Here is a 25631-nt window from a genome sequence, read left to right on the forward strand (position 1 = left end):
ACAGTCACCGCTGCCCTCTAGAGCACAGGTTCTCAACGTGGGGTCCGGGGACCACCAGGGGTCCTAGAGGGGGTTCCAGGGGGTCCCCAGCAAATTGATAAATTGTTAAACTTCACTATTGTTTCATTTACAAGAAGTTGACACGATGAGAGAATATAGTGTCTCTGTTATCTTTCTACCTACAATACAGACAGTCATGAAATTCTGGACAAAATCAAATCTGACAATAAAAACATTCTCAGATTTGGGTCAGAGAGACAAAATCTCATCAAATGGGGGTCTGTGGACCTAATGTGTACTAACTTAGGGGTCCTTGATATGAAAAAGGTTGAGAATCACAGCTCTAGAGGAGGCGGGATGAAACGGTTCAGTTCAGACCAGACTGCAGTTCAGTTGCATAAAGCTGTTTAGACTAGTCTAAGCCTTAGACTGGTCTTAGATTCTCAGGTTGGACTAGTTTAGGCTAATTAAGACTGTCTGTTATGACTTACTTATTTTGAGGTAGGAAAGTTAGCCCCTCCCCTTTGGCTAATCCTGAGTTAAAAATTTTGGTGTCATGGCAACGAGTCGGCCTAACTGGGAAATTTAAATACTGAAGCCGTTTCATACAAGATGGAAAATCTTTGGTTTTTGGAAAGAACCTGAAGAAGAGAGAGAGTTTAGAGACAGAAACAATCAATTAGAGATACAACAGTCTAGCAGGAGTAGGAACAGGTAAATACGTGTCTATAGCAAGGGGACCCTAACCCTATGTTCCCAGGGTCCTAAGTTCCCAGGGTCGGGGCGCCCCGGTGGCTCACCTAGTAGAGCGCGTACCATGTAAGGCTCAGTCCTTCTTGCAGCGACCCAGGTTCATTTGCTGCATGTCCTCCCCTCTCTCCCATACCTTCCTGTCTATCTCTCACACTGTCTCTATCATAAAGATGGCATAAAGATGCCTAAAAAAAAAAAGTTCCTAGGGTCCTATGTTCCCCAGTTCAATATTCAGCAGTGAGATGTCAGTCACAGCTAAAAATAGAAAAAGCTGTTCAAAATCAACTATAGATAAATACAGAAAAAATAAACTTGGAGGCAAAAACAAACTATAGGAGTCATGATGTCATGTTGTTTATATCAGTTAGAAGACAGATGTGAAGTGTGAGAGTTAGATTCAAAAACATGTATACTAGGCTAGTTTTCACCTAAGGAAGCATTAAGCTATGACCTTTGGTGATTCCATGACTCCAACCATTTGATAAGTTCCCTCAAGTGTAGGCCTGTTATACTGAGAGCCATACGGCAGTGCTGGGGAACAGAAAACCCCTTTGACGAATTCCCACAATAGCCCATGTCATATTAAGCAAATACAGAGCTGGGGAACATCTTTTTCAGGTTCCCATTATGTGCTATATAGAGCTGGGGAACAAAGGACCTTGGGAACTTACGACCCTGGGAACATAGGACTTTGGGAACATAGGACCCTGGGAACATAGGACCTTGGGAACATAGGACCTTGGGAACGTACGACCCTGGGAACATAGGACTTTGGGAACATAGGACCCTGGGAACATAGGACCTTGGGAACATAGGACCTTGGGAACATAGGACCTTGGGAACATAGGACCCTGGGAACATAGGACCTTGGGAACATAGGACCCTGGGAACATAGGACTTTGGGAACATAGGACCTTGGAAACTTAGGACCTTGGAACATAGGACCCTGGGAACATAGGACCCTGGGAACATAGGACCTTGGAAACTTAGGACCTTGGGAACATAGGACCCTGGGAACATAGGACCCTGGGAACATAGGACCTTGGAAACTTAGGACCTTGGAACATAGGACCCTGGGAACATAGGACCCTGGGAACATAGAACCCTGGGAACATAGGACCTTGGGAACATAGGACCCTGGGAACATAGGACCCTGGGAACATAGGACCTTGGGAACATAGGACCCTGGGAACATAGGACTTTGGGAACATAGGACCTTGGAAACTTAGGACCTTGGGAACATAGGACCCTGGGAACATAGGACCCTGGGAACATAGGACCCTGGGAACATAGGACCTTGGAAACTTAGGACCTTGGAACATAGGACCCTGGGAACATAGGACCCTGGGAACATAGAACCCTGGGAACATAGGACCTTGGGAACATAGGACCCTGGGAACATAGGACCCTGGGAACATAGGACCTTGGGAACATAGGACCTTGGGAACATAGGACCCTGGGAACATAGGACCCTGGGAACATAGGACCTTGGGAACATAGGACCTTGGAAACTTAGGACCTTGGGAACATAGGACCCTGGGAACATAGGACCTTGGAAACTTAGGACCTTGGGAACATAGGACCCTGGGAACATAGGACCCTGGGAACATAGGACCTTGGGAACATAGGACCCTGGGAACATAGGACCTTGGGAACATAGGACCCTGGGAACATAGGACCATGGGAACATAGGACCTTGGGAACATAGGACCCTGGGAACTTAGGACCCTGGGAACATAGGAATGACTCCATAGCAAGTTTGACTAGATCTATCTTTATGCAACTGGCTGCTGCAGTGAGTGTGAATGTGAAAGTCTCCCAGCTGTAAGGAAACAGAATGTGAACTGAACTGGAACTACAGGAAAAAAATCCACTTCTAAGAGAGTTTGTCTCGTCTCTAAACATTAAAAATCAAACGTTATGACTCAAACATTATGAATCAAATAAAAGACAGTTCTACAAACCAAACACATTCAATCATAATGTATGGATTACCATTACATGTTCTGCATCAAATATCAACTGAAAGGAACCTTTAACATTTTATGATGTTCAGTATTGATAATATATAGCACTATGTGTAATCTCAGATATGTGGGAAGAAAAAAACAAACATGGAATTTCTCAGAATAAAATTAAACTTCCTGAAAGTCCAATTCAATTCCCATTCTGTTTCCTGTAGGTTTTTTGAGCAGATACAGAATATTAATGAGATGTTGTTGTACAGTATGGAAAAAATAAACTGTTTTTTAATAACTTAGAAGCTACTTAAGGGGAAATCAGGGTGCGAGGGGTTAAAACCTCCAGCCCAGAGTCACATATGCTTTATCTTATATCTCACATATTATACCTTACCCGCCTTATCTCTTATCTGTGTGTGTGTGTGTGTGTGTGTGTGTGTGTGTGTGTGAGTGAGTGAGTGAGTGAGTGAGTGAGTGAGTGAGAGAGAGAGAGAGAGAGTGAGAGTGAGAGAGTATGAATGAGGCAGAGGTAATGTGTGCATGCTTTTACTTGGGTACACTTTAGGCTATTCTTACTAATATCCATGAGTTTTGAGCTAATTAAGACATTCTGATTCTGTGTGTGTGTGTGTGTGTGTGTGTGTGTGTGTGTGTGTGTGTGTGTGAGAGAGAGAGAGAGAGAGAGAGAGAGAGAGAGGTGCTGAGTACAAGGTTATCCTTTATGGATCCACCCTCAAGTGATTAAATGTTCTCTTATCAATATTACACACAGTCATGAAAATTAACAGTCACTTATTTCCTTTTCACTTACTTATATTTCCTGGAGCAGTCTGGAGATGTCTTCAACATGAAGATACAGAGCTGTGACCAAGTCAACTTTGCTCGAGTCTCAAGTCAAGTCTCAAGTCTAAATGTAGAACAGCAAGTCAAGTCAGAACAAATCAAGAGTCCAGTATCAATTTAATATCTTAAAGAAAACTAAATAGGACTTTTCAATGCAATATGGTTTTAATAGGATAAAAACTTGGTAAGAGCATCATGAGTTTGATTTCTATAATCAGTTTCAACTTCAATAAATTCAATCATTCCATACAAATTCAGAAAAGAGAATTTAAATTCAGTCGTCTGCTGGAACAAATCTCATCACTTTCAATCTAAGTCATTTACACAAACACAAGATCTCAAGTCAAGACTTTAGAAACCTTTTCAAGTCATCAGAGTACAAGTCAGAGTCAAGTCCCAAGTCACCAGAACCCAAGTCAAGTCAAGGCTCAAGTCTTCTCTTCATGCATCAAGTCAAGTTTCAAGCAATTCAAACTGTGACTCGAGTCCCCTCCTCTGGTCTGCTCATTCAGTTCAATTTGAAACCGTTATTGATCCAGAGTGAGCACACTGGGAGCAAGCTCTCTCACAGGAATGGCCAATATGACAAATATAGATAAAAGGGCAGATAAAAGTTTAACAAGAGTTAGCAGGTTAAACAGACAATCTGATATTCAATGATCAGATCTTCACATTTCCCCTCAGTGTTTTTTTCATCAGCCCTTTTCCTCCACATCAGGTTTCAGCTCCCAGGGAATGGCACTGCCCACAGATCTTTTTCACATCACTTCCAGAGCTTTGTGAGATATTTTTACAAGGTTAAAATGAAAAGGATTCAGATTGCTTTAATGTGCCGTCAGTCATTTTGTTTCAGTTTGTGTCACTTTTTTCAAATGGTTGGATTCTCATTTTGGACCAAAACTGTTCAGATATTGAACAGGAGAAGCCAGACCTGGGGCCGGATTCACAAAACCCTCTTAAGAAAAAAAATCTTCTCAAGTGCCACTTTTTTCTTAACTTTAGTCTTAAGGAAAAAAAAGTAGGAAAAAATGCTATTCTCAAAAACAGTTCTTATATATTTTCTTAACTTTCTTCTTATGTTTCTTCCTAAGAAAAAACTTAGGAATAAATGGTATTCTTGAAATGAAAGTTGTCAAATTTGTTGTTGATTTTTTTCTTAACTTTCAGACGGCCCTTCACCTGTCTTAAAACTCCTACAGTGAAAAGGTAAGCCTCTAATATCATATATTTAAACACATTTTAGACAAGTAGGTTATAGTTCAAAGTCTTCATAGGTTCCCCTACACCTAACATTAAGATGAACATTTATTGTAAAGCTTTATTTGGTGTAGGGCCAGGTAGGCCTCTGTCTCATGTCTGTTGGAAATAAGCTGCAAATTTTACAGTTACCAACAGCAACCAATGTTTCAATCTTTGCTCTAGTTGCTCTAAATAGGTTTTTCCACAATTGTTTTGTAGATGGAAGCACTTTGGGTTGCCTCCTAGCCTTGTCTCCTAGCCTCCTAGCCTCCTAGCCTTGTCTCCTAGCCTCCTAGCCTTGTCTCCTAGCCTCCTAGCCTTGTCTCCTAGCCTCAATGACAGGCCCTATTTTGAGAAGTTCTTAAGTAGGAAAATTAAAGAAATTCGTAAGAAATGAGACTGTTACTAAGAAAATATTGAGGAATTGCACTTAAGAGCCTTCTTAAGAACTTCCTAAAATTTCCTCTTATGTCATTTCTTAAGATCTATCTTAAGAACACATTGGTGAATCCGGCCCCAGATCCCGGGTCCAGAGTTTAACCTTCTGAAAGTGATTCATGAAGTCCTCTGATAAGTAGGCTATCGATAACAGCCAAGGCCTCAACCTTGAGAACAGATGCTCAGCAGATCCATATCTGTCGGAGAACCACAGTTACATATTAAACCACTCAGTCAGCTGCAGGAGTCCTGGAGCAGAGCTGAAGAAGAAAAGAAGAAGAAGAGCTGAAGAAGAGAAGAAGAAGAAGAGCTGAAGCAGAGTAGAAGAAGAGGTGCAGCAGAGAAGAAGAAGAGGTGAAGCAGAGGAGAAGAAGAGGTGCAGCAGAGAAGAAGAAGAGGTGCAGCAGAGCCGGAGCCGGTCTGCAGACCCGGGACCTGAACCTGATCATGAGGCCGGGTGTCTTCCTGTGCGTCCTGGCGGCGGCGCTCTGCGTTGCCGCGAAGCCGCTGAGCAAAGCGAAGAATCCCAACCGGCTGCTGCTGATCTCCTTCGACGGCTTCAGGTGGGACTACGACCAGGACGTCCACACCCCCAACCTGGACCGGCTGTCCCGGGACGGGGTGAAGGCCAAGTACATCACCCCCCCCATGATCACCATGACCTCCCCCTCCCACTTCACCACCGTCACCGGTAAGGCAGATCATCATGAGGATCAGGGTCATATTGGTTTTTATTTTTTCCTTTATTTACCCAGGGAAGTCACATTGAGATTTACAGAATACATGAAGCCTGTAACAGAAGTCTAAAATTAACTGGTTACACTTTACAATAAGGGTAGTTAAGGGTTAGTTAATGGTTAATAAGCATTAACTAACCCTTAATTAACAGTTAACTAATGTGTAATTTACTAAGGTATTAATTTATACATTATTTAATAGTTCATAAAGATGACTATTAAATAATGTATAAATTAATACCTTAGTTGACATGAACACCATTAGTAAATGATTACCAGACACATTAGTTAACTGTTAATTAAGTTAGTTAATGCTTATTAATCATTAACTAACCCTTAATTAATGTACCCTTATTGTAAAGTGTTACCAATTAACCAAAGTACTTTATAATGCAAAATCAAATTTAGTACAACAATGTTAATAACTTTCTAGATGAGAAGTACCTCAAATGAAAATCAGAGAGCAAAAATGGCTCTTATCGCTTTTATTAGTACTTATTTTTCTTTTCCTTGCACTCATTATCAGAGTGCTGTGACCTCTGACCTTTGACCTGCTGTAATATTGGTGATCAAGGAACTGAACTGAGGTTTATTCTCCTGTTGAGCTCAGGAGTCTCTCTGGATAAGAGAATCAGCTAAATGACAGAGTTCACCACAGTGAACACTTGCTGCCATGAACTAAAATCTAAATTACGGTAGTTGAAGGATTTTCTTATAAATACTCAGAGAACAACAGCTGCTTTTAATTCTTTATGTTTAGTCCGTTTGCTGCTGTTGTCTGATTTCTTAAGGTGTGTGTGTGTGTGTGTGTGTGTGTGTGTGTGTGTGTGTGTGTGTGTGTGTGTGTGTGTGCTGTGTGATACATGTTGATATTTGTGGCAGGTCTCTTTTAAAGGCACTATGAGTATCATTTTACTAGCAATAAATCATCAGCACATTCATTTTCAGACATTAGTATAATTACTAATAAACGGCCTCTACTCTGCAGGGGGGAGGAAGCAACAGGGCTTATGGGAAATGTAGTCTTAATGTGGAGAAACACTAGAGCTAACATTACTACTGGTGTGAAACAGAAGAGAACAATCGTCTCCAACATGGACTCACTGGTTTACAGTCATTAGACCAAAGTAACACTATTAATGTGATGGTTAGAAATGAAACATAGAGCTTTAAACTTTAAAGAGGAACTAAACCCCAAACCCAGATCTGTGTAAAGCCTGACATCTAACTGTAAAAAGCATGCTGCTGAAATTGTCATCTGCTATTGGCTGATCTTTGGTGCCAGGTGATGTCACCTTCTGTAGAGGCAACAGGTCAGAATCAGAATCAGAATCAGAAATACTTTATTGATCCCCGAGGAGAAATTGGGTTACATTGCAGTTGCTCACATTGTAGAAGAGAAATATTTAATTATTTAATTATTTACACTGGTGTATATATTGGAGTATGATGCACATATTTATACATAATTCTTATTTCTCTTATTTCTATACCATTATTATTATTATTATTATCATTATTATTATTATATTAATATTGTGATATATTGTAGTATAATGCACATATTTTACATATTTCTTATTTCTGTTTTTCTTGTAATTTTCTTATAATTTCTCTATGCTTATATATAATTAAATAATTATTGCACAGTTTAATTATTGCACAAAAATCAGTATTGCACAGTTTAAATATAAATTATAAGTTATGGGTTATAAACTGCTGACAGGGGTGAAATAAGTCCAAGAGCCAGTGGTGGTGACATCATGGGTTTAGGGCTGCAACTAACAATTATTTTCATTGTAGATGAATCTGTTGATTATTTTCTCGATTAATCGATTAGTTGTTTGAATATCTTTGGGTTGTGGGCAAAACAAGACATTTGAGGACGTCATCTTGGGCTTTGGGAAACACTGATTGACATTTTTCACCATTTTCTGACATTTTATAGACCAGTTTACTGTCATAGAGGAGTAAAGAAACCAGAAAATATTCACATTTAAGAAGCTGGAATCAGAGAATTTTGACTTATTTTTCTTAAAAAATTACTCAAACCGATTAATCGATTATCAAAACAGTTGGCGATTAATTTAATAGTTGACAACTAATCGATTAATCAGTTAATCGTTGCAGCTCTACATGGGTTTGGGGTTTAATTACTCTTTAAAAACAGATGCAAATCTCATTGAAACCTATATGAATAATGGGTAACAAAAGACAAGGCCAAAACTTTCCATACAGAAACCTGGGCTGGTGACAAGATATGAGTTAATTTGTGTTATGAGTTAATTTCCAAAACAAAACAGACCCATTTTTGAAAAAGAAAAAAACCCCCAAAAAAACGAAATCATACTAAAAACAAGACTAAGAGTCTCATAGCCCCGCGACATTTAATTTTATGGAAGCGTCTCTGCCGGTAAAAGTAAAAGTGTAATCTTGACAACCAAGGACTGGATTTACCTCCTATCTAAAATATTACAATTTACCTTAATTTTGAGCCGTCCATCATTTTGTAAGAGCACTTGGTTCATTTTGAACTGAAACTGATGAGTTGTCTTGTGTCCGTCAGGCCGATGGATCGAGGACCACGGCGTCGTCCACAACATGATGTTCAACACCACCACGAATCTGAAAATTCCTCACAAACGCGCTCTGAAGAAGTCGGAGTGGTGGGACAACGGAGCGCTGCCGCTCTGGATCACAGCACAGAACCAGGTCAGGCACCGATCAGGATGATTGATCCCTTCAGACAGTTTGTCCTCAAATCTAAAGACTTTTTAGATGCAAGATTAAAGACACTAGGGCATGTGTTTCAGCTGCAAAATGGTTTGGATGATTCTACAGCTCGTCATATAGATATAGCAGGTTTTGACCTTTGCAGAGGAATAAACTAAAAGAGTAACTACACCCCAAACCCAAATCTGTGTAAAGCCTGCTACTGAAATGATCATCTGCTACTGGCTGATCTGTGGTGCCAGGTGATGATGTCACCTTCTATATAGTACAACAGGTGGTGACATCACCTGGTACCAGGCTTTACACAGACTTGGGTTTGGGATTTAGTAACTCTTTAAACAAGAGATGAGAAAAATAGTGTTTCCCATATGTAGATGTATGTGGCAGCTGCTGGGAATTATGGGACCCTTGACAAGATGTGATGAGTGAGTCTCGATGTGTTGAAAAAGATGTTTTGGGTGTTTTTTGGGTTGATTTTTGGAGAGTCCATTCGTCTGTTAGGACTGGACTGGAGAGCCACAGCAAGAGAGTCAGTAGATCTTGTGAAGCAATTGATGAGATTTTGGTCAGAATTGATCGGTTTGATGGAAGAATAAGTGGAAGATTATGCCTTAGAGCCGCTGTAGGTGGGTTTTATGAGTTGTCGTTTTGTTTGAATTCAGTAAAAGTAATCCCCATGTTGAGTAAACATGAGTTAGATAGTTATTGGTTGGGCATGAAATAAGCTGAAATAAGCTTACTTATGTTTGTTTCCTGTTGTTCTTCAAACTTACCAATCTGCTATTGGCTGATCCATGACAAACTGTGACAAAACAGGTAACCTACATCTTAACTGGATCAGGTGTGCAAGAGTAGAGCTGGAACCAATACTTGCAGGAAAAGGGGGTCCTTGAGGACTGGGTCGGGAAACACTGGTCTAGAGTACAGGTGGTGACATCACTTGACACCAAAGATCAGCCAATAGCAGATGGCAATTTCAGTAGCATGTTTTTTACAATTAGTCAGGCTTTACACAGATTTGGGTTTTAGATTTAGTTACTCTTTGGGTATCTTGCTATGGATACTTGAGCAGGTTTGGCCACATGGGGATCAAATCCCGACCCTCTGGTTACAGGACCCCCTCAGTATCCTGTAGACTCCTGGCCCCCCCCACCCCCTACCCCTCCCCCACCAGCTCCTCTTGAGTCAAACACATGTAGGAACTGTAGTGTGTTGGTTGACAGCAGAGCAACGTCAGCAAACCAAATTCATCTGTTGAACTTTGCGACCAAGCTGACTGTGATTACTTACTGTGAGGTTTCTTGTTTTTTTCTTCCAGGGTCTGAAAACAGCTTCGTTCTTTTACCCGGGCGGGGCGGCGAACTACAGCGGCCAGGCGGTCAACAGAGCGCTGGTGGAGCAGCAAGGCCATCCGGACGACAACGAGACGGAGTGGAGGCAGAACATCGACACGGTGATGAACTGGTTCTCCCAGGAGGAGTTCCACCTGGTGACGCTGTACTACGGAGAACCGGACAAAGTGGGCCACGATAAAGGACCGGACCATCCCAAGAGGAAGGAGATCATCCAGCAGATCGACCGCACCATCGGCTACCTGAGGGAGGCCATCGCCCGTCACGGTCTGACCGACAGTCTGAACGTCGTCATCACCTCCGACCACGGCATGACCACCGTGAAGAAGCGTCCGCAGGTGGACGAGATCATTCTGAGAAACTACCTGAACCTACTGAAGCTCACCAGCTTCGAGATCCTGGACTACGGCGGTTTCGGCATCGTGACGCCGAGGCCCGGCAGGGAGCAGGAGGTTTTCGACGCGCTGTCCAACGCGCCGAATCTGACGGTTTACAAGAAGGACGAACTTCCTGAGAGTTTCCATCTGGCCAAAAGCGACCGGCTGCCTCCCATCCTGATCATTGCAGATCTGGGATTCAACCTCAATTCTGTAGGTGTTGTTTGGCTTCAACCAGACCTTCTACACATCATTACCAGGATATGAATACATGTTTAGTCCTTGCCAATAAATTAAAAGATGCATATGACATTAATGTTTTGGGAAAACTGAAACGGGAAAGAATCAGAATTGGGACAGTTTCAGCTGTGAACGAAGCCTAAAGGCTCAAATCCAAGAGGTGAAATGAGATGAAACTTTACTGATCAGTCAGCTCCACCTGCTCCTCCTGTCCAGAGAAATTTAAAATGGAAGTTTGTCTTTATTCACTTATCTGAAATTTGGTTAGATTGATCAACTTAGATGAAATTTAGATTTACATCAACATTTACATTTTAGTTGTTTATCTGACACTTATCCAGAAAGACTTCCAATAGTTGCAACAGAAGAATAAGCTTCAATTCCTAAATGAGCAACATTACATGCAGCCAATAGCAAGGAGGTCAAAGGTCAAAGGTCTGACAGAGAAGCCTGATCAGGTACAAGTAGAGGAAGAGGAGAGGAGGATGTGATGGGTACGAAGAGGAAGTGACCGATATTCGCCTGGAATTTGAACTTAAATGTTTGTGATCGTTCTGTTTTTCTGATCTCCCAACAGAGATTCATCGTCTACGTCAACAAAGGCGACCACGGCTTCCATAACGGAGAGATGGACATGAAGACCATCTTCAGAGCCTTCGGACCCGACTTCAAGAGGAACTACCTGTCGGAGCCGTTCGACAGCATCCACATCTACCCCCTGCTGTGCAAACTGCTGCAGGTCGAGCCAGAGCCGCACAACGGGACGCTGGCGGTTACCGAGGCCATGCTGCACAGCGGTAACACAACATACCAGACATACAGTATAATGCTGTCTGATACTATCTGACACTGATAGCCATTTTATCCACAGCAGCCTACAATTTCATGAGTGCATAGCAGCAGTAATAGTATCAGTGATAGTAGTAGTATTAGTAGCAGTAGTAGCAGTAGTAATAGCACTAATACTGCCACTAGCAGTACCGGTAGTAACTGTAGTTGTAGCAGCAGCAGCAGTAGTAGTCATAATAGTAGCAGTAGTAGTAATAGTAACTAGAAGGGCACTCGCAGACCTCCACCAAGGTTCGTGCTATTATTGCTTGTTCGTGAGTCGGATTGGCTGCAAAATGTAATGGGTTCTTCCTTGGCCCATGCTACACCCTTCCACCAAGTTTCATGAAAATCGGGCCAGTAGTTTTTCCGTAATCCTGCTAACAGACAAGCAAACAAACAAACGGCACCGAAAACATAACATAGAGGTAATAATAGCAGTAGTAGTAGTAGTTGTGATAGCAATAGTAGCAGTAATAGTAATAGTAGTAATAGCAGTAGTAGTATTTGTAGTAGTAGCAACAGTAGTACTAGTAGTAGTAGTAGTAGTAGTAGTAATAGTAGTGATAATAGCAGTAGCAGCAGTAGTAGCAGCACTACTAGTAGTAATAGTAGCAGTAGTAGTAATTGTAGTAGTATTATGTTACCAAATGAAACTGCAGTGTAAGATATAAACTCTCTGTGTCTGTTTAGTGTCTTCATGAATGAAGCCAGTAACTCTCTCTCTCTCTCTCTCTGTCCGTCTTTTTCTCTTTTTGTCTCTCTCCGTCTCTCTCTCTCAGGAGTGACAGCAGGAAGTCGGGTTTCTCTCAGTCTGTTGGTGTCGGTGGTTTTCTACAGTTTATCAGTCCTGTAGCTGCAGCAGCTCCAGGATCAGCTGAGGACCAAACAAGACCGTTTTCCTTTGTTCCTGAACAGTTGGCATGTTGGAGATGGAAAGTTTTCACCGGACAACAGAAACTTGTTCTGTTGGAAAGTGACACAGATGTCCGTCGTCCCTGACCGGCCACACAGCTGAGACAAATGAGTTCAAATGAGTTCAAATGAGGCTGTTGGGCAGTGACTTGAGTTTGGCCTGAACTGAATAAAAAATATGTAAAGACTTCAAAATCTCTTCTCTGGTTTAGACATCGTTGGTGTTATTTATACACATGATGTTAAATTATGACACGCTATTTTTGATACTCAGACTGATTAGTAATAGGATTTTTAACGGATTTCATCAAGACAAGAAAGTCTCATGAAACTATTGGTTTATCCAGTAAATGTATCAATGTTATTTCTGTTTCTAGTCACAGCTATATACAGATTTCTGAAATAAATTAGTGAACTTTTGTTTTCATCACTACAAATATTATTATTGTACTGTTTATTTTGTAAAATAAAATGATGAAATTTGTGTGAAGTTCAGTGAGTTTTCAGCCTCTCCTCTGCTGTGTGTGAACCGAAAACTAACGAAAAAACTATAATAACCTTTAGTGTGAACTCAACACATCGACACGCTGACAGTCGCACAACAGTAGTAACCTTTATTGCTTTCATTAAACATTTAATTTACATACAAAAACAATAACAGAACAGGTTTGGCTTCATGCAGCCCTCCAGCATCCTCAGTGAAACAGTCCAGGTGAGACAGACCGAGATCAGTCGTTAAAAATGTCTCCGGCCTCGACAGAAGCCGAGGAAAAGGGACGTTTGTTTTCTCCTCCGGGCCGCTCGACCGACAGCTGAAACAAACAAACCTCTGTGTGTGCAGCTTTCAGGTCTGCTGGGTTGTGTGTGTGGATCTCTGGCTTTAACAGGCCATTTGGCGTTAATTTGGATGCCATTATTTCAGCTTTTCACATTTCTCCTTCTCCACAGATCAGTTGTGTTCCTGCGATCCTCCAAAGCAGTGGTTCTCAACCTTTTTCATATCAAGGACCCCTAATTAGGGCCACGGACCCCCATTTGATGAGATTTTGTCTCTTGGACCCAAATCTGATTTTTATTGTTAGATATGATTTTGTTCAGAATTCCATGATTATCTGCAGAGTAGGTTGAGAGATAACAGTGAAACTATGATCAAAATAGTAATTCTTCTACATTCTCTAATTGTGTTAACTTCTTGTAAATGAAATAATGGTGATTTTAACAATTCATCAATTTGCTGGGGACCCCCTGGAACGACTTCAAGGACCCCTGGTGGTCCCCGGACCCCATGTTGAGAACCACTGCTCCAAAGACCCGTTCAGTCTCAGAGTGTCGGTCTGCCAGGCTGCAGCTCCTCCACAGCGCTGCAGACTAAAATCAGTATAAATCCTCCTCACTGCCAAAGGGCTTGATGTAGAGTGAGAACAGAGACAGAACAGGTTGTGATGTACAAACTCATTTGGAGAAAAAGCTCTTTACTGTCCTGTGGAGGAACAGAAACATCAGCTCTCACTGATTCGTCTTCATGATATTTAATTTGAAATGATTACGGGAGCTTCATATTTCTCACAGCTTGGTGGAACCTGGAGCAGAACTGAGGCTTTCTCGCTCTAAAAACAATCAAATGCTATAAAAATTTTCACATAAAATCACATTTTAAAATTCATGACTCAGGAAACAAAATCTAAAAGGAATTTAAAAACATCTAATAAAGCTCATTCCTGTTGTAACAGGCAGTGACTTTTAGGCCCCGAGTGTCCCGACAGAACAGATTCAGTCACTGAACAACTGACATGTGATGATGGATGTGATCTGAACTGAAGTGTGGTAAAGAACTACATTATTATTCTTTACTGATATATGAAGTTCGGTCACCTGTTCACAGTATTGATGTGACTGTACTTAATGGGAAAATGTGATTAGATGATGCTGGATCATAAAAATCAGCATGTCTGACTGCAGCAGCTGCCTGACTGTCAGGTGAGTTTGGTCGACTGAGGGATTTAATGCCAATCAGCAATTAAGGCAAATATTCAGCTTTCTGTGCAACTTTCACCATTTAACCCTGAAGACACCTGGACACTTCTCACTTTGCTTTGCAGACACTTAGAGTCACAAGCTTCATGGTATGGAGAGAGATCAGTGCCAAAAGACTGGATTTGAATTTGTCATGCTCATATCGAACAGTTACATTGAAAAAATGATTTGTTTTTTTAATAAATGGAATGGAAAAATGTATTTGTAAAGGCACAATTTGAAATTGAAAGTGATAATTAAGGAATTTAAGTTCTAGCTAGCTGGTTAGCTAGTGAAACGACAAAACCTTCAACTAGCGGGTGAGAATTAGTAGCAGTACCAGTTCACTCTCCAAAAAAACTTTCAAAATATATATATTTTTTAAAGCTCCATATCCTCCACTGTCCAGAGTTTTATTTTGTGTCTTTCTGTCCATTCAAAGCTGTGTGTGTGGTGTCATGAACCAAAAACACTCTCAATCCATTTCTCCACGTTCATTTTCCAGCATCTCTCTGAGCCTTACCAAGAACAGGCCGTTTCTGTCTCCGTGTCTTTAAGGCTCATTAATATTAACGACCCCTCCGTTCCTGATTGGCTAACCGTTTCCAGAGTGAAACGTGAGACGCCGCGGCCCGGCGGCTACAGGTAGGGAAAACTCTCCGGTAATAAACGACGACAACCGCTCGACCGCTTTGAAAAAAACACTTTGTTAGTCTATTATTTCTTACAAAAATGATAATGAGCGAACCTTTGTGACGCCACAAAGTTACGGAAGTCCAAACGGCTCGTTTAGAGGCTCGCTGCACTAATATGGATTGTGTGGATTTAGTTTTGATACTTTCACCATGTTTAGATAGACCATCCAACTCCTTTAGAGTCACAGAGGAGAGGGGAGTCCTGCTTTACACCATGTGGAGCTTTAATTCAATGGGTCAATATGAGCACGACAAATTCAGATTTATGCAATTCAAATACGCTCTCTGGCACGATTTTGGCACTGATTACTCTCCATACTTTTCCAGCAAAACTTTAAACTGCTGATAGAAGCTGTGAGGCTCGTTGAGCTGCAGCGACTCTCTGATCTCCACACACACTTTATTCATATTGCAAGAAATAAGTACAGTGGCAGCGGCTTTGACATCATCAGCTGGCCACTGCAGGCAACAAGGTGAGGTACAAGACACACACACACACACACACACACACACACACACACACACACACAGTTATACACATACAAACACACATTCAGCCTAAATCAGCATGATGGATTCAGTAAAAACACCTGCGATGTGTTTGGACCTTTCAGAGTGAAACAGCCTCCTCTGCTTCTTGAAAGCAGAAAAACAAAAATTAAAAGAAACGAGTAAAATAAAACTTCAGGTGTTTTTCTTTTCTGAGCTTCAGTCTGGAATCAGACCGAAGCCTCTGCTCGGTCAGGAAACCGCCCGGCTGTGTGAAACCCACTGAGGAAACCTGAGGACGCCGTTTCCGGGACGGCGGCCATCTTGGCTCCGAGCGGCAGAGTCTCCGTGTTTCACCATAAAACGATGAGAAATTAAAACGTTCACCTTCCTCCGACAGACGCGCGGTGAGGTGAAACCTGATTGGTCCTCCCCAGACCTTTCACCTCAGTGTAGAGGAGACAGAAGGTGGCGGCGTTGCCTTGGTAACAGCAGCGCCCCCCGGGGGCTGGAGAGGGGGGGTGGGGGGGGATCATAAGGAAGTCTCAGCGTCCACGAACCTCTGTCCCTCCACTTTCTCCACGTTAATCTGGACACTCGACACTTTATCCTGACTGCAAGACACAAAGACATCTTCATCGTCATCATCATCATCATCACAATTAATCTACAAAAAAGGCAGATCTTTCTCTCTGGCTCTTCTGCTTTCTCTTCACCTCTATCATCATGACCAGAGAACTAGAACAGATAGAAAGGTCATTCTCATTCAAATCATCGGTCCTGGACGGTCTGAGCGGCGGCCATCTTGCTGTGACCCGTTGGACTAGCTTCTGTATAAACGACTCACAGCAAGTCACTGAGCTGAGAGGTTTTACAGCAAGAACCAAAGCAGCTTCTCTGTCTCCTTGCTGCCATGGATTGCTAACATGCTAATGCTAACATGCTGATGTTGACTAGAAGAGCTAGAGAGAGAAGTGCAGTCTGTGATGAAGCTACGTTAGCCTCGTCGCTAACGTTAGCTTCCAGTTGAGTTTTGACAGTTTGCTAACAGACTCATCTGCTCAGTTCTCACAGTGTGACAGACTTTACAGCCTTAATGTCCAGACTGTGTTGTTGCCATAGCAACTAACACTTAAAATTCCATAATCGCCATTTTATGCTGAACTAGCCAGCGGTGGAAGAAGTACTGAGATCTTTTACTTCAGTAAAAGCAGCAATACAACAATGTAAAGATACTCCATTACAAGTAAAAGTCCTGCATTCAAAATCTTACTTAAGTAAAAGTACATAAGTATTGGCAGCAAAATGTACTTAGAGTATCAAAGTAAACGTACCCATTATGCAAACTGTCCCCATTTAGAGTTATATTTTTCATAAATTATTGGAATATTAATACTGATTTATTGACATACATGTACATGTAAGCAGCATTTTAAAGTTGTCAACGTGAAGCTAATCTTAACAATTTAGCTATACTTTTGGGTAGTCTAATCTATAACAATGCTATTTTAGAGTTATTTTAAAAGATGATCAAATGTTTGAAATATAAAATATTGATCTGAAAAGTAACTAGTAACTATAGCTGTGAAATAAATGTAATGGAGTAAAAAGTGCAATATTTCCCTCTAAAATGTAGTGGAGTATAAGTACAAAGTAGCATAAAATGGAAATACTCAAGTAAGGTACAAGTACCTCAAAATTGTCCTTAAATACAGTACTTGAGTAAATGTACTTAGTTACTTTCCACCACTGGAACTAGCCAATTACCATGACAAACAGTGGAAGAACCGTTCTATCCATTCAGGTTCTGTGATCAGGACCCTTCTAGTCTCACAGGAATATAAACATCGAACAAAAAGTTTGGAACTTTGTGTTTGGTAGATTATTTCTCTGTTGTAACAATGCTTCTTGGCAATACATTTTATACCGTTGGAAAGCCTGTTTATTTCCCTTTTAAATTGTGCCTCATTTGTAAGGAACATGCATTTGTGGGATGAGCAGCACAGCTGAGTATGTGGGTTGTGCTCATGAAAAATTTGCCAAATCTTCTCTGCCAATGCCAAACAGCTTATTCTGCTGTTGCTATTGACTCTTGTTTTGAGCTTCCGGTACCCCCAGGTGCTGACAATCAGGTACCTGATTGGCACCTGCACTGGAACCTGAACATGTGGAGGAACGTTATGTTCAGCGATGAGTCCAGATTCTGCCTACGGAAGTTGGATCGTAGGGTCAAAGTGTGGAGAAGACGGAGAGAACGCTATGCTGATCGCTGCACCGATAGAGTAACACCTTTTGGTGGAGGCGGTGTGATGGTGTGGGGCGGCATCTCCATCACTGGAAAAACGAGGCTCGTCATCATCGGAGGCGATCTCAATGCAGAGAGATATCGAGATGAGATTCCGCAACCGGTGGCGATCCCATATCTCCACAGTCTGGGACCGAACTCCATCCTCCAAGATGACAACGCTCGCCCCCACAGAGCGGGGTTTATCAGAGACTACCTCCAGAATTTGGGAGTAGAGAGAATGGAACGGCCTGCCAACAGTCCTGACCTCAACCCAATTGAACACTTATGGGATCAGCTTGGGCGTGCTGTTCGTGCTAGAGTGACCGACACAACCGCGTCGGCTGACTTGCGACAAATCCTGGTTGAGGAGTGGAATGCCATCCCACAGCAGTGTGTGACCAGGCTGGTGACCAGCATGAGGAGGAGGTGCCAGGCTGTTGTGGCTGTGTATGGTTCTTCCACACGCTACTGAGGCTCCTGACTGTTTGTTAAATGAATAAATTGTAAAATTGCCAATATGTCTTGTTTCTTCCTTGTTACTGATAGACTTCAATCATCCAATCCACCAAACAACACCAAACAAGAGTCAATAGCAACAGCAGAATAAGCTGTTTGGCATTGGCAGAGAAGATTTGGCAAATTTTTCATGAGCGCAACCCACATACTCAGCTGTGCTGCTCATCCCACAAATACATGTTCCTTACAAATGAGGCACAATTTAAAAGGGAAATAAACAGGCTTTCCAACGGTATAAAATGTATTGCCAAGAAGCATTGTTACAACAGAGAAATAATCTAACAAACACAAAGTTCCGAACTTTTTGTGCGATGTTTAAAATAATACCCACAGTGGAAACACTTGGAGCCTCAGGGCTCCAACTGCAGAACATGACTCCAGGAGAAGTTTGAACGCTCAGAAATGTTTAGAAAGGTCTGGAAGGTTTGGAAGTTACCTGGCGCTGGGCTTCAGAGCTTTGCTGGAAACAGATTTCCAGATGCCGCTTTTGGCCATTTCATCAGAGATGTTCACCACCGAGGGGTCGGCCCTGCAGGACACACACACACACACACACACACACACACACACACATTTACTGTTCCCCTCAGGGATCAATGCAGTTTCATCTGATATTAAAGGACAGTTCAGTCTGATTGGTTTCTGCTCATTTCCTAACATCAACTTCCTGTTTTCCATCACTGTAGACGTTTTCCAGCTTTCATCACATTAGGAGATATTTGATTTTTTCCTTTGTCTTAGTTGTTAACATTAAAGGAATGGAAAATATAAAAAATGAGCAAAATCTCAAATCAGCCTGGAGCCATGCAGCAGGGCGGCCCAGCCCGGCCCGGCCCGGCCCGGCCCGGCCCTGCTCACCCTCGCAGGTTTTTCACGGGGATCTGGATGATGTTTCCTCCGTCGTACGGCGGATCGTCCTCTGCCTCCTCCAGCATCCGCCGAGCCTCCTGGAACACACACACACACACACACACACACACACACACACACACACACACACACACACACACACACACACACACACACACACACACACACACACACACACACACACACGTATGACTATACATGTGAAGGCCTCCACCGACTACATTCATCCCTTACCCTCTAACCCAAACCTAACTCTAAGGCTGGAGTTTACCTCCTTCTCCTTCTTCTTCTTGTCGTCCTCCTTCTTCTTCTTGCTCTCTGGCATCAGGTCGTCCAGCCAGCTCAGCTCTCTATTAGTGAAGAAGAAGTCCAGAAGTTTCCGGATGAACACCAGAGCCAGAACCTGCAGCGGAGGACGAGACAGACGGGACAGAGGATCAGACGGGACGGAGCCTCAGACGAGACAGAGCATCAGACGGGACAGAGGATCAGACGGGACAGAGGATCAGACGGGACAGAGGATCAGACGGGACGGAGGATCAGAGGGGACAGAGGACGAAACAGGACAGAGGACGAGATGGGACAGAGGACGAGACGGGACAGAGGACAAGAGACGGGACAGAGGATCAGACGGGACAGAGGATCAGACGGGTCTGAACATCAGAGGGGACAGAGGACGAGACAGGACAGAGGACGAGATGGGACAGGGGATCAGACGGGACAGAGGACGAGACAGGACAGAGGATCAGACGGGACAGAGCATCAGACGGGACAGAGGACGAGACAGGACAGAGCATCAGACGGGACAGAGGATCAGACGGGTCTGAACATCAGAGGGGACAGAGGACGAGACAGGACAGAGGACGAGATGGGACAGAGCATCAGACGGGACAGAGGACGAGACAGGACAGAGCATCAGACGGGACAGAGGATCAGACGGGACAGAGGATCAGACGGGACAGAGGATCAGACAGGACGGAGCATCACACGGGTCTGAACATCAGAGGGGACAGAGGACGAGACGGGACAGAGGATCAGACGGGACAGAGGACAAGACGGGACAGAGGATCAGACGGGACGGAGCATCAGACGGGACAGAGGATCAGACGGGACAGAGCATCAGACGGGACAGAGGATCAGACGGGACAGAGGACGAGACAGGACAGAGCATCAGACGGGACAGAGGATCAGACGGGACAGAGGATCAGACGGGACAGAGGATCAGACAGGACGGAGCATCACACGGGTCTGAACATCAGAGGGGACAGAGGACGAGACGGGACAGAGGATCAGACGGGACAGAGGACAAGACGGGACAGAGGATCAGACGGGACGGAGCATCAGACGGGACAGAGGATCAGACGGGACGGAGCATCAGACGGGACAGAGGACGAGACGGGACGGAGCATCAGACGGGACAGAGGATCAGACGGGACAGAGGACCAGACGGGACAGAGGATCAGACGGGACAGAGGATCAGACGGGACAGAGCATCAGACGGGACAGAGGACGAGACGGGACAGAGGATCAGACGGGACAGAGGACCAGACGGGACAGAGGATCAGACGGGACAGAGGATCAGACGGGACAGAGGACCAGACGGGACAGAGGATCAGACGGGACAGAGGATCAGACGGGACAGAGCATCAGACGGGACAGAGGACGAGACGGGACAGAGAACGAGACGGGACAGAGGACCAGACGGGACAGGGGATCAGACGGTTCCTCCTCAGCGCCTCCTGACAGCGTGGACGTCCCGCTCTTTTACCATCATGGGGAAGACGACGGCGGCGGCGGAGGCCTTGATGACCCACAGCAGGATGAGGCAGGACAGCTGGATCACGGTGAAGACGTGGACCTTCCACAGCGGGACGTAGCGCAGGTAGATCAGGTCCGGCTGGTGTTTGGCCGGCATGCCGAACAGCTTGATCCGGTCGAACAGCTGCGGGACAGAGACACACACACTGTCACCATGACCGACCTGAGGGGGGCGCTAGAGTTAAAAAATAAATCGAACTATCTATCACCGCTCTGATTTTATTTATAACTTTATTGCTTCACAATTTAGCAATTAACTTGCTTTTATGTTATGTGGTCTTTTTATCATCTTTTTTATCTTTTATCAGCTTTTTATTGTCTCTTTATCGTCTTTTTATCATCTTTCTATTGTCTTTTTACGTCTTTCATCTTAACTCTGTCTTAATTCTATCTTACTTTTATTCTATTTTACTGTTTATTTTGGTTTTCATCCTACGATCCCTGTTTATTATTGTTTTATTGCCTTTTAAATTCATAATTTGAGTATTCTGGTTTCATTTTGTCTGTCAAAGCACTTTGTAAACTTTTAAAGGTGCTATATAAATAAAGTTATTATTATTATTATTATTATTATTATTATTATTATCATCATTATTATTATTATTATTATTATTATCATCATCATTATTGGCCTAAAGGGGGCAATTAAAGGTCCAAATTTTTAACTCAAACATCTCAAACACCACTTCATCTGATTTTAACAAAACTTAATAATAATAATAATAATACATGACATTTATATAGCGCTTTTCTTGGTGCTCAAAGACGCTTTACAAACACAGGATAAAACAAATTTAATAGAGATATATATAAAGATAGAAATAGATGAGAAAAGGACGTATACATAGGGAGGAACGGGGGAGGGGGGAGGAGAAGAAGATTAGAGGTCAAAAGCAAGAGTGAATAGGTGGGTTTTGACTTGGAAGGACGATGCATTTTGGCAGGTCAGGAGTTTAAAATATTACACTGCTTGGCCTGATGGGGGCGCTATGACTTTGAATGTATCCACACACACACACACACACACACACACACACACACACACACACACACACACACACACACACACACACACACACACACACACACACACACACACACACACACACACACACACACACACACACACACACACACACACACCATGTTAGACTCACCTGGATGCCTCTGAGCGAGGAGACTCCCATGTAGAGAAACACTCCATACAGGACAGGCATGGGAATGAACTGACAGACAGGAGGAAACATTATGACTCATCACACATAAAATATACACATTTTATATCTGAGTGGCAAAGCAGAAGTTCAAGGTTCCTATAACAATCCATTTTATTTCCCTTTATTTCCCTCCCTGTGATCATTTTTGACTAGTTTTGTATTCTCTACTGTATTGTACTGTATGTTTTATTGTGTAACACCTGCTGCCATTTCTGGACCAGTTCTCCCTTGGAAAAGAGATTTTGAATCTCAGTGCGACTTCCTGGTAAAAATAAAGTCCAAATAAAAAAAATAAAAAAATAAAAACATGAGCTGCCACAGGAATCAAACCTGTGACCTGTCACCTGTTACTGCAGTGATTCTCAACCTTTTTCATATCAAGGACCCTAATTCTATATATATACTGTATATATACTATATATATATACTGTTAACTATAATATATAATATAATAACTTATATGTTATTTATCTTAGCACACTCATACTACCCCTTACAGTTTATTCTATTTATATACTTAGCGTATTCATACCATCATATTGTATATACACCATACTGCATATACTATATATATTGTTATATACATCTTGCATATTCATATATCTTGTATACTCATATCCACTGTTCATACTGTTGATACTGTTAATACTGTTCATACTGTATATATCTTAGCACATTCATACTACCCTTATAGCTTATTCTATTTATATATTATACATATGTACATTACATTGCACTGCACTTTTACTGCTTCTTTTGCACTTCTGGTTACATGCTGAACTGCATTTCGTTGTCTTAGTAATTGTACTCTGTGCAATGACAATAAAGCTGAATCTAATCTAATCTAATCTAATCTAATCTAATCTAATCTAATCTAATCTAATCTAATTCAGTCCACATTAGAGCCACAGACCCCCATTTGATGAGATTTTGTCTCTCGGACCCAAAGCTGAGAATATTTTTATTGTCAGATATGATTTTGTCCAGAACTCCATGACTGTCTGTATTGTAGGTAGAGAGATAACAGAGAAACTATGATCAGAACAGCCATTCTTCTACATTCTCTAACTGTGTTAACTTCTTGTAAATGAAATAATGGTGAATCTTAACAATTCATCAGTTTGCTGCTGGGGACCCCCCCCGGAACCCCCTCAAGGACCCTTGGTGGCCCCTGAAACACATGTTGAGAAACCGCCGAGTTCAAACGGGGTACTTCAGACGGTGGCGGGCGCTCGGTCACCTTCAGGGCGGAGGTCATGAAGACGGAGCAGCCCATCAGGACGAAGATCATGAACCCGGTCACCCTCTGCTCCCGGATGCCCAGGAACTTGGGCTGCTCGCCGGGCGCGGCGCACTCCGACTCCAGCTTCAGGCTGTTGACGTGGGAGATGGACAGGACGGTCGCCGCCACGAACCACGGCAGACCCATGACCGAGCACACGCCCAGCATCACCGCCACCACCAGCAGGTCCAGGTGGTACCCACAGCCTTTCTGCAGGGAGACCGGAGAGAGAGCACGGGTTAGCAGAGCTGAGACCGCCTGAGTCCGCTTCACTTGAGTCCCGAGTCAAGTCTCAAGTCTTGGGGCACGAGTCTGAAGTCAGTCTCAAGTCTTGAGGCACGAGTCTCAAGTCAAGTCCCAAGTCTAAATGTAGATTATCAAGTCAAGTCCAAGTCATTAATAGTCCAGTATCAATTTAATATCTTAAAGAAAACTAAATATCTAGGACTTTTCAATACAATATGAAAAGTCTGTCCTGTCCCTCCCATCTGTCCCGTCCCTCCCGTCTGTCCCGTCCCTCCCTCCCGTCTGTCCCGTCCCTCCCGTCTGTCTGTCCCGTCCCTCCCTCCCGTCTGTCCCGTCCCTCTCCTGTCTGTCTGTCCCGTCCCTCCCCTCTGTCTGTCCCATCCCTCCCTCCTGTCTGTCCCGTCCCACCCGTCTGTCCCGTCCCTCCCCTCCTGTCTGTCCCATCCCTCCCTCCTGTCTGTCCCGTCCCTCCCGTCTGTCCCGTCCCTCCCATCTGTCCTGTCCCTCCCTCCTGTCTGTCCTGTCCCTCCTGTCTGTCCCGTCCCTCCCTCCTGTCTGTCCCGTCCCTCCCGTCTGTCCCGTCCCTCCTGTCTGTCTGTCCCGTCCCACCCGTCTGTCCCGTCCCTCCCCTCCTGTCTGTCCCATCCCTCCCTCCTGTCTGTCCCGTCCCTCCCGTCTGTCCCGTCCCTCCCTCCTGTCTGTCCTGTCCCTCCTGTCTGTCCCGTCCCTCCCTCCTGTCTGTCCTGTCCCTCCTGTCTGTCCCGTCCCTCCCTCCCGTCTGTCCCGTCCCTCCTGTCTGTTGTTCTGACCTTCAGTTTGTTCTCCTTCCTGTTGATGATGACGGCGGTGATCTGCTGGTCCATGAAGATCAGGATGGTGCAGAGGAGCGCCGGGACAGAGGCCGCCAGCAGCGTCCACCAGGGGTTCGGCCCGAGAGGAGAGATCAGCCAGCCACGGGTCTTTGATGTCGGCTGAGGAACCCACAGAACGCAGATTAGAACCCACCAGCTGTTCTGCATGCAGAGCGTCCCGCAGAACCCTAACCCTAACCCTAACCCTAACCCTAACCCTAACCCTAACCCTAACCCTCTTCTGTACGTTTTTCCCTCAGTGTAAGCTCGGTCAAGTCAATGCTTGTAGAATTTCTTGTTTAATATTTTGTCTTTGTTATTCTTTTGTTTTGTAATTTATAATTGTGATTCCCATTTCACTTCAGTTACCTGAAGACAAAGCAAGACAAGACTTTATTGATCCTCTAGGGGAAATTAAGGAAAGGGTTATTTTGGTAATGTGCCGATTTTCAGCATTTACTGTATGTCAGAAATGTTTTATTTTGTAAATATTATGGTAATGAGTATTAGCACAAATAACAGTTCCTATTTCTGTTTTTATTTCCTTTTTTATTTATAGAAAGCCAGTCAGCTAACATTACTAACCAACAGTTCCTGTTACATCAGGGCGGACCCTGGAGTTCTGGTGGAGGTTACACAGGGTTATATGTACTGTACACATAACCCTGTGTACTTGTGTTATGTAGGACAACCTCTACCAGAACTCCAGGGTCCAAATATTGACAGCCAAGGACAAGAGCTTTAATGCTGTCACATACACAAACATATTGGTAAGCATATGGTAAAGCATATGGTAATAATAACAACAACAATAATAATAATATTGATAAAAAGCAATAGTGAGGATACATGAATTAATATACAATAAGTAGATTACAGTAGGACCTTATGTTTTGGGTCAAAGACAGATAAAGAGCTGACCCATCATGTA

At 43.3% G+C, this 25631-nt stretch overlaps 2 protein-coding genes across 2 annotated transcripts; one reads left to right on the forward strand and one right to left on the reverse strand.

Annotated features, from left to right (window-relative positions):
• The first annotated feature begins 5681 nt into the window (after positions 1 to 5681).
• On the forward strand, positions 5682 to 11520 carry LOC139656904 (ectonucleotide pyrophosphatase/phosphodiesterase family member 7). The gene is made up of 4 exons (XM_071534545.1): positions 5682 to 5925; positions 8538 to 8683; positions 10023 to 10646; positions 11251 to 11520. The coding sequence occupies exons 1-4, from the start codon at positions 5682 to 5684 to the stop codon at positions 11518 to 11520; spliced, it is 1284 nt and encodes a 427-aa protein (XP_071390646.1).
• Positions 11521 to 13025: 1505 nt separating this feature from the next.
• Positions 13026 to 24820, reverse strand: LOC139656905 (sodium bicarbonate cotransporter 3-like; the record flags this gene model as incomplete). Its single annotated transcript, XM_071534546.1, has 8 exons — positions 13026 to 16227; positions 18853 to 18945; positions 19275 to 19363; positions 19558 to 19689; positions 21055 to 21228; positions 22262 to 22330; positions 23562 to 23813; positions 24659 to 24820. Coding segments are annotated over 8 exons (1053 nt in total), but the record flags the coding sequence as incomplete, so codon positions are not given.
• Between the last annotated feature and the right edge of the window lie 811 nt (positions 24821 to 25631).

This window comes from Centroberyx affinis, unplaced genomic scaffold (genome assembly GCF_046629955.1).
Source record: "Centroberyx affinis isolate AG114_WGS23_722 - 3 ecotype Tasmania unplaced genomic scaffold, CSIRO-AGI_Caff_v1 ptg002576l_1, whole genome shotgun sequence".
Taxonomy (NCBI): Eukaryota; Metazoa; Chordata; class Actinopteri; order Beryciformes; family Berycidae; genus Centroberyx; species Centroberyx affinis.

Bases quoted from the DNA above. Each gene is read 5' to 3' on its own strand.
- LOC139656904 (XM_071534545.1), top strand. From the start codon at position 5,682: ATGAGGCCGGGTGTCTTCCTGTGCGTCCTGGCGGCGGCGCTCTGCGTT. The intron at 8,684-10,022 runs GTCAGGCACCGA...TTTTTCTTCCAG, and splicing joins GGATCACAGCACAGAACCAG to GGTCTGAAAACAGCTTCGTT. The intron at 10,647-11,250 runs GTAGGTGTTGTT...ATCTCCCAACAG, and splicing joins TGGGATTCAACCTCAATTCT to AGATTCATCGTCTACGTCAA.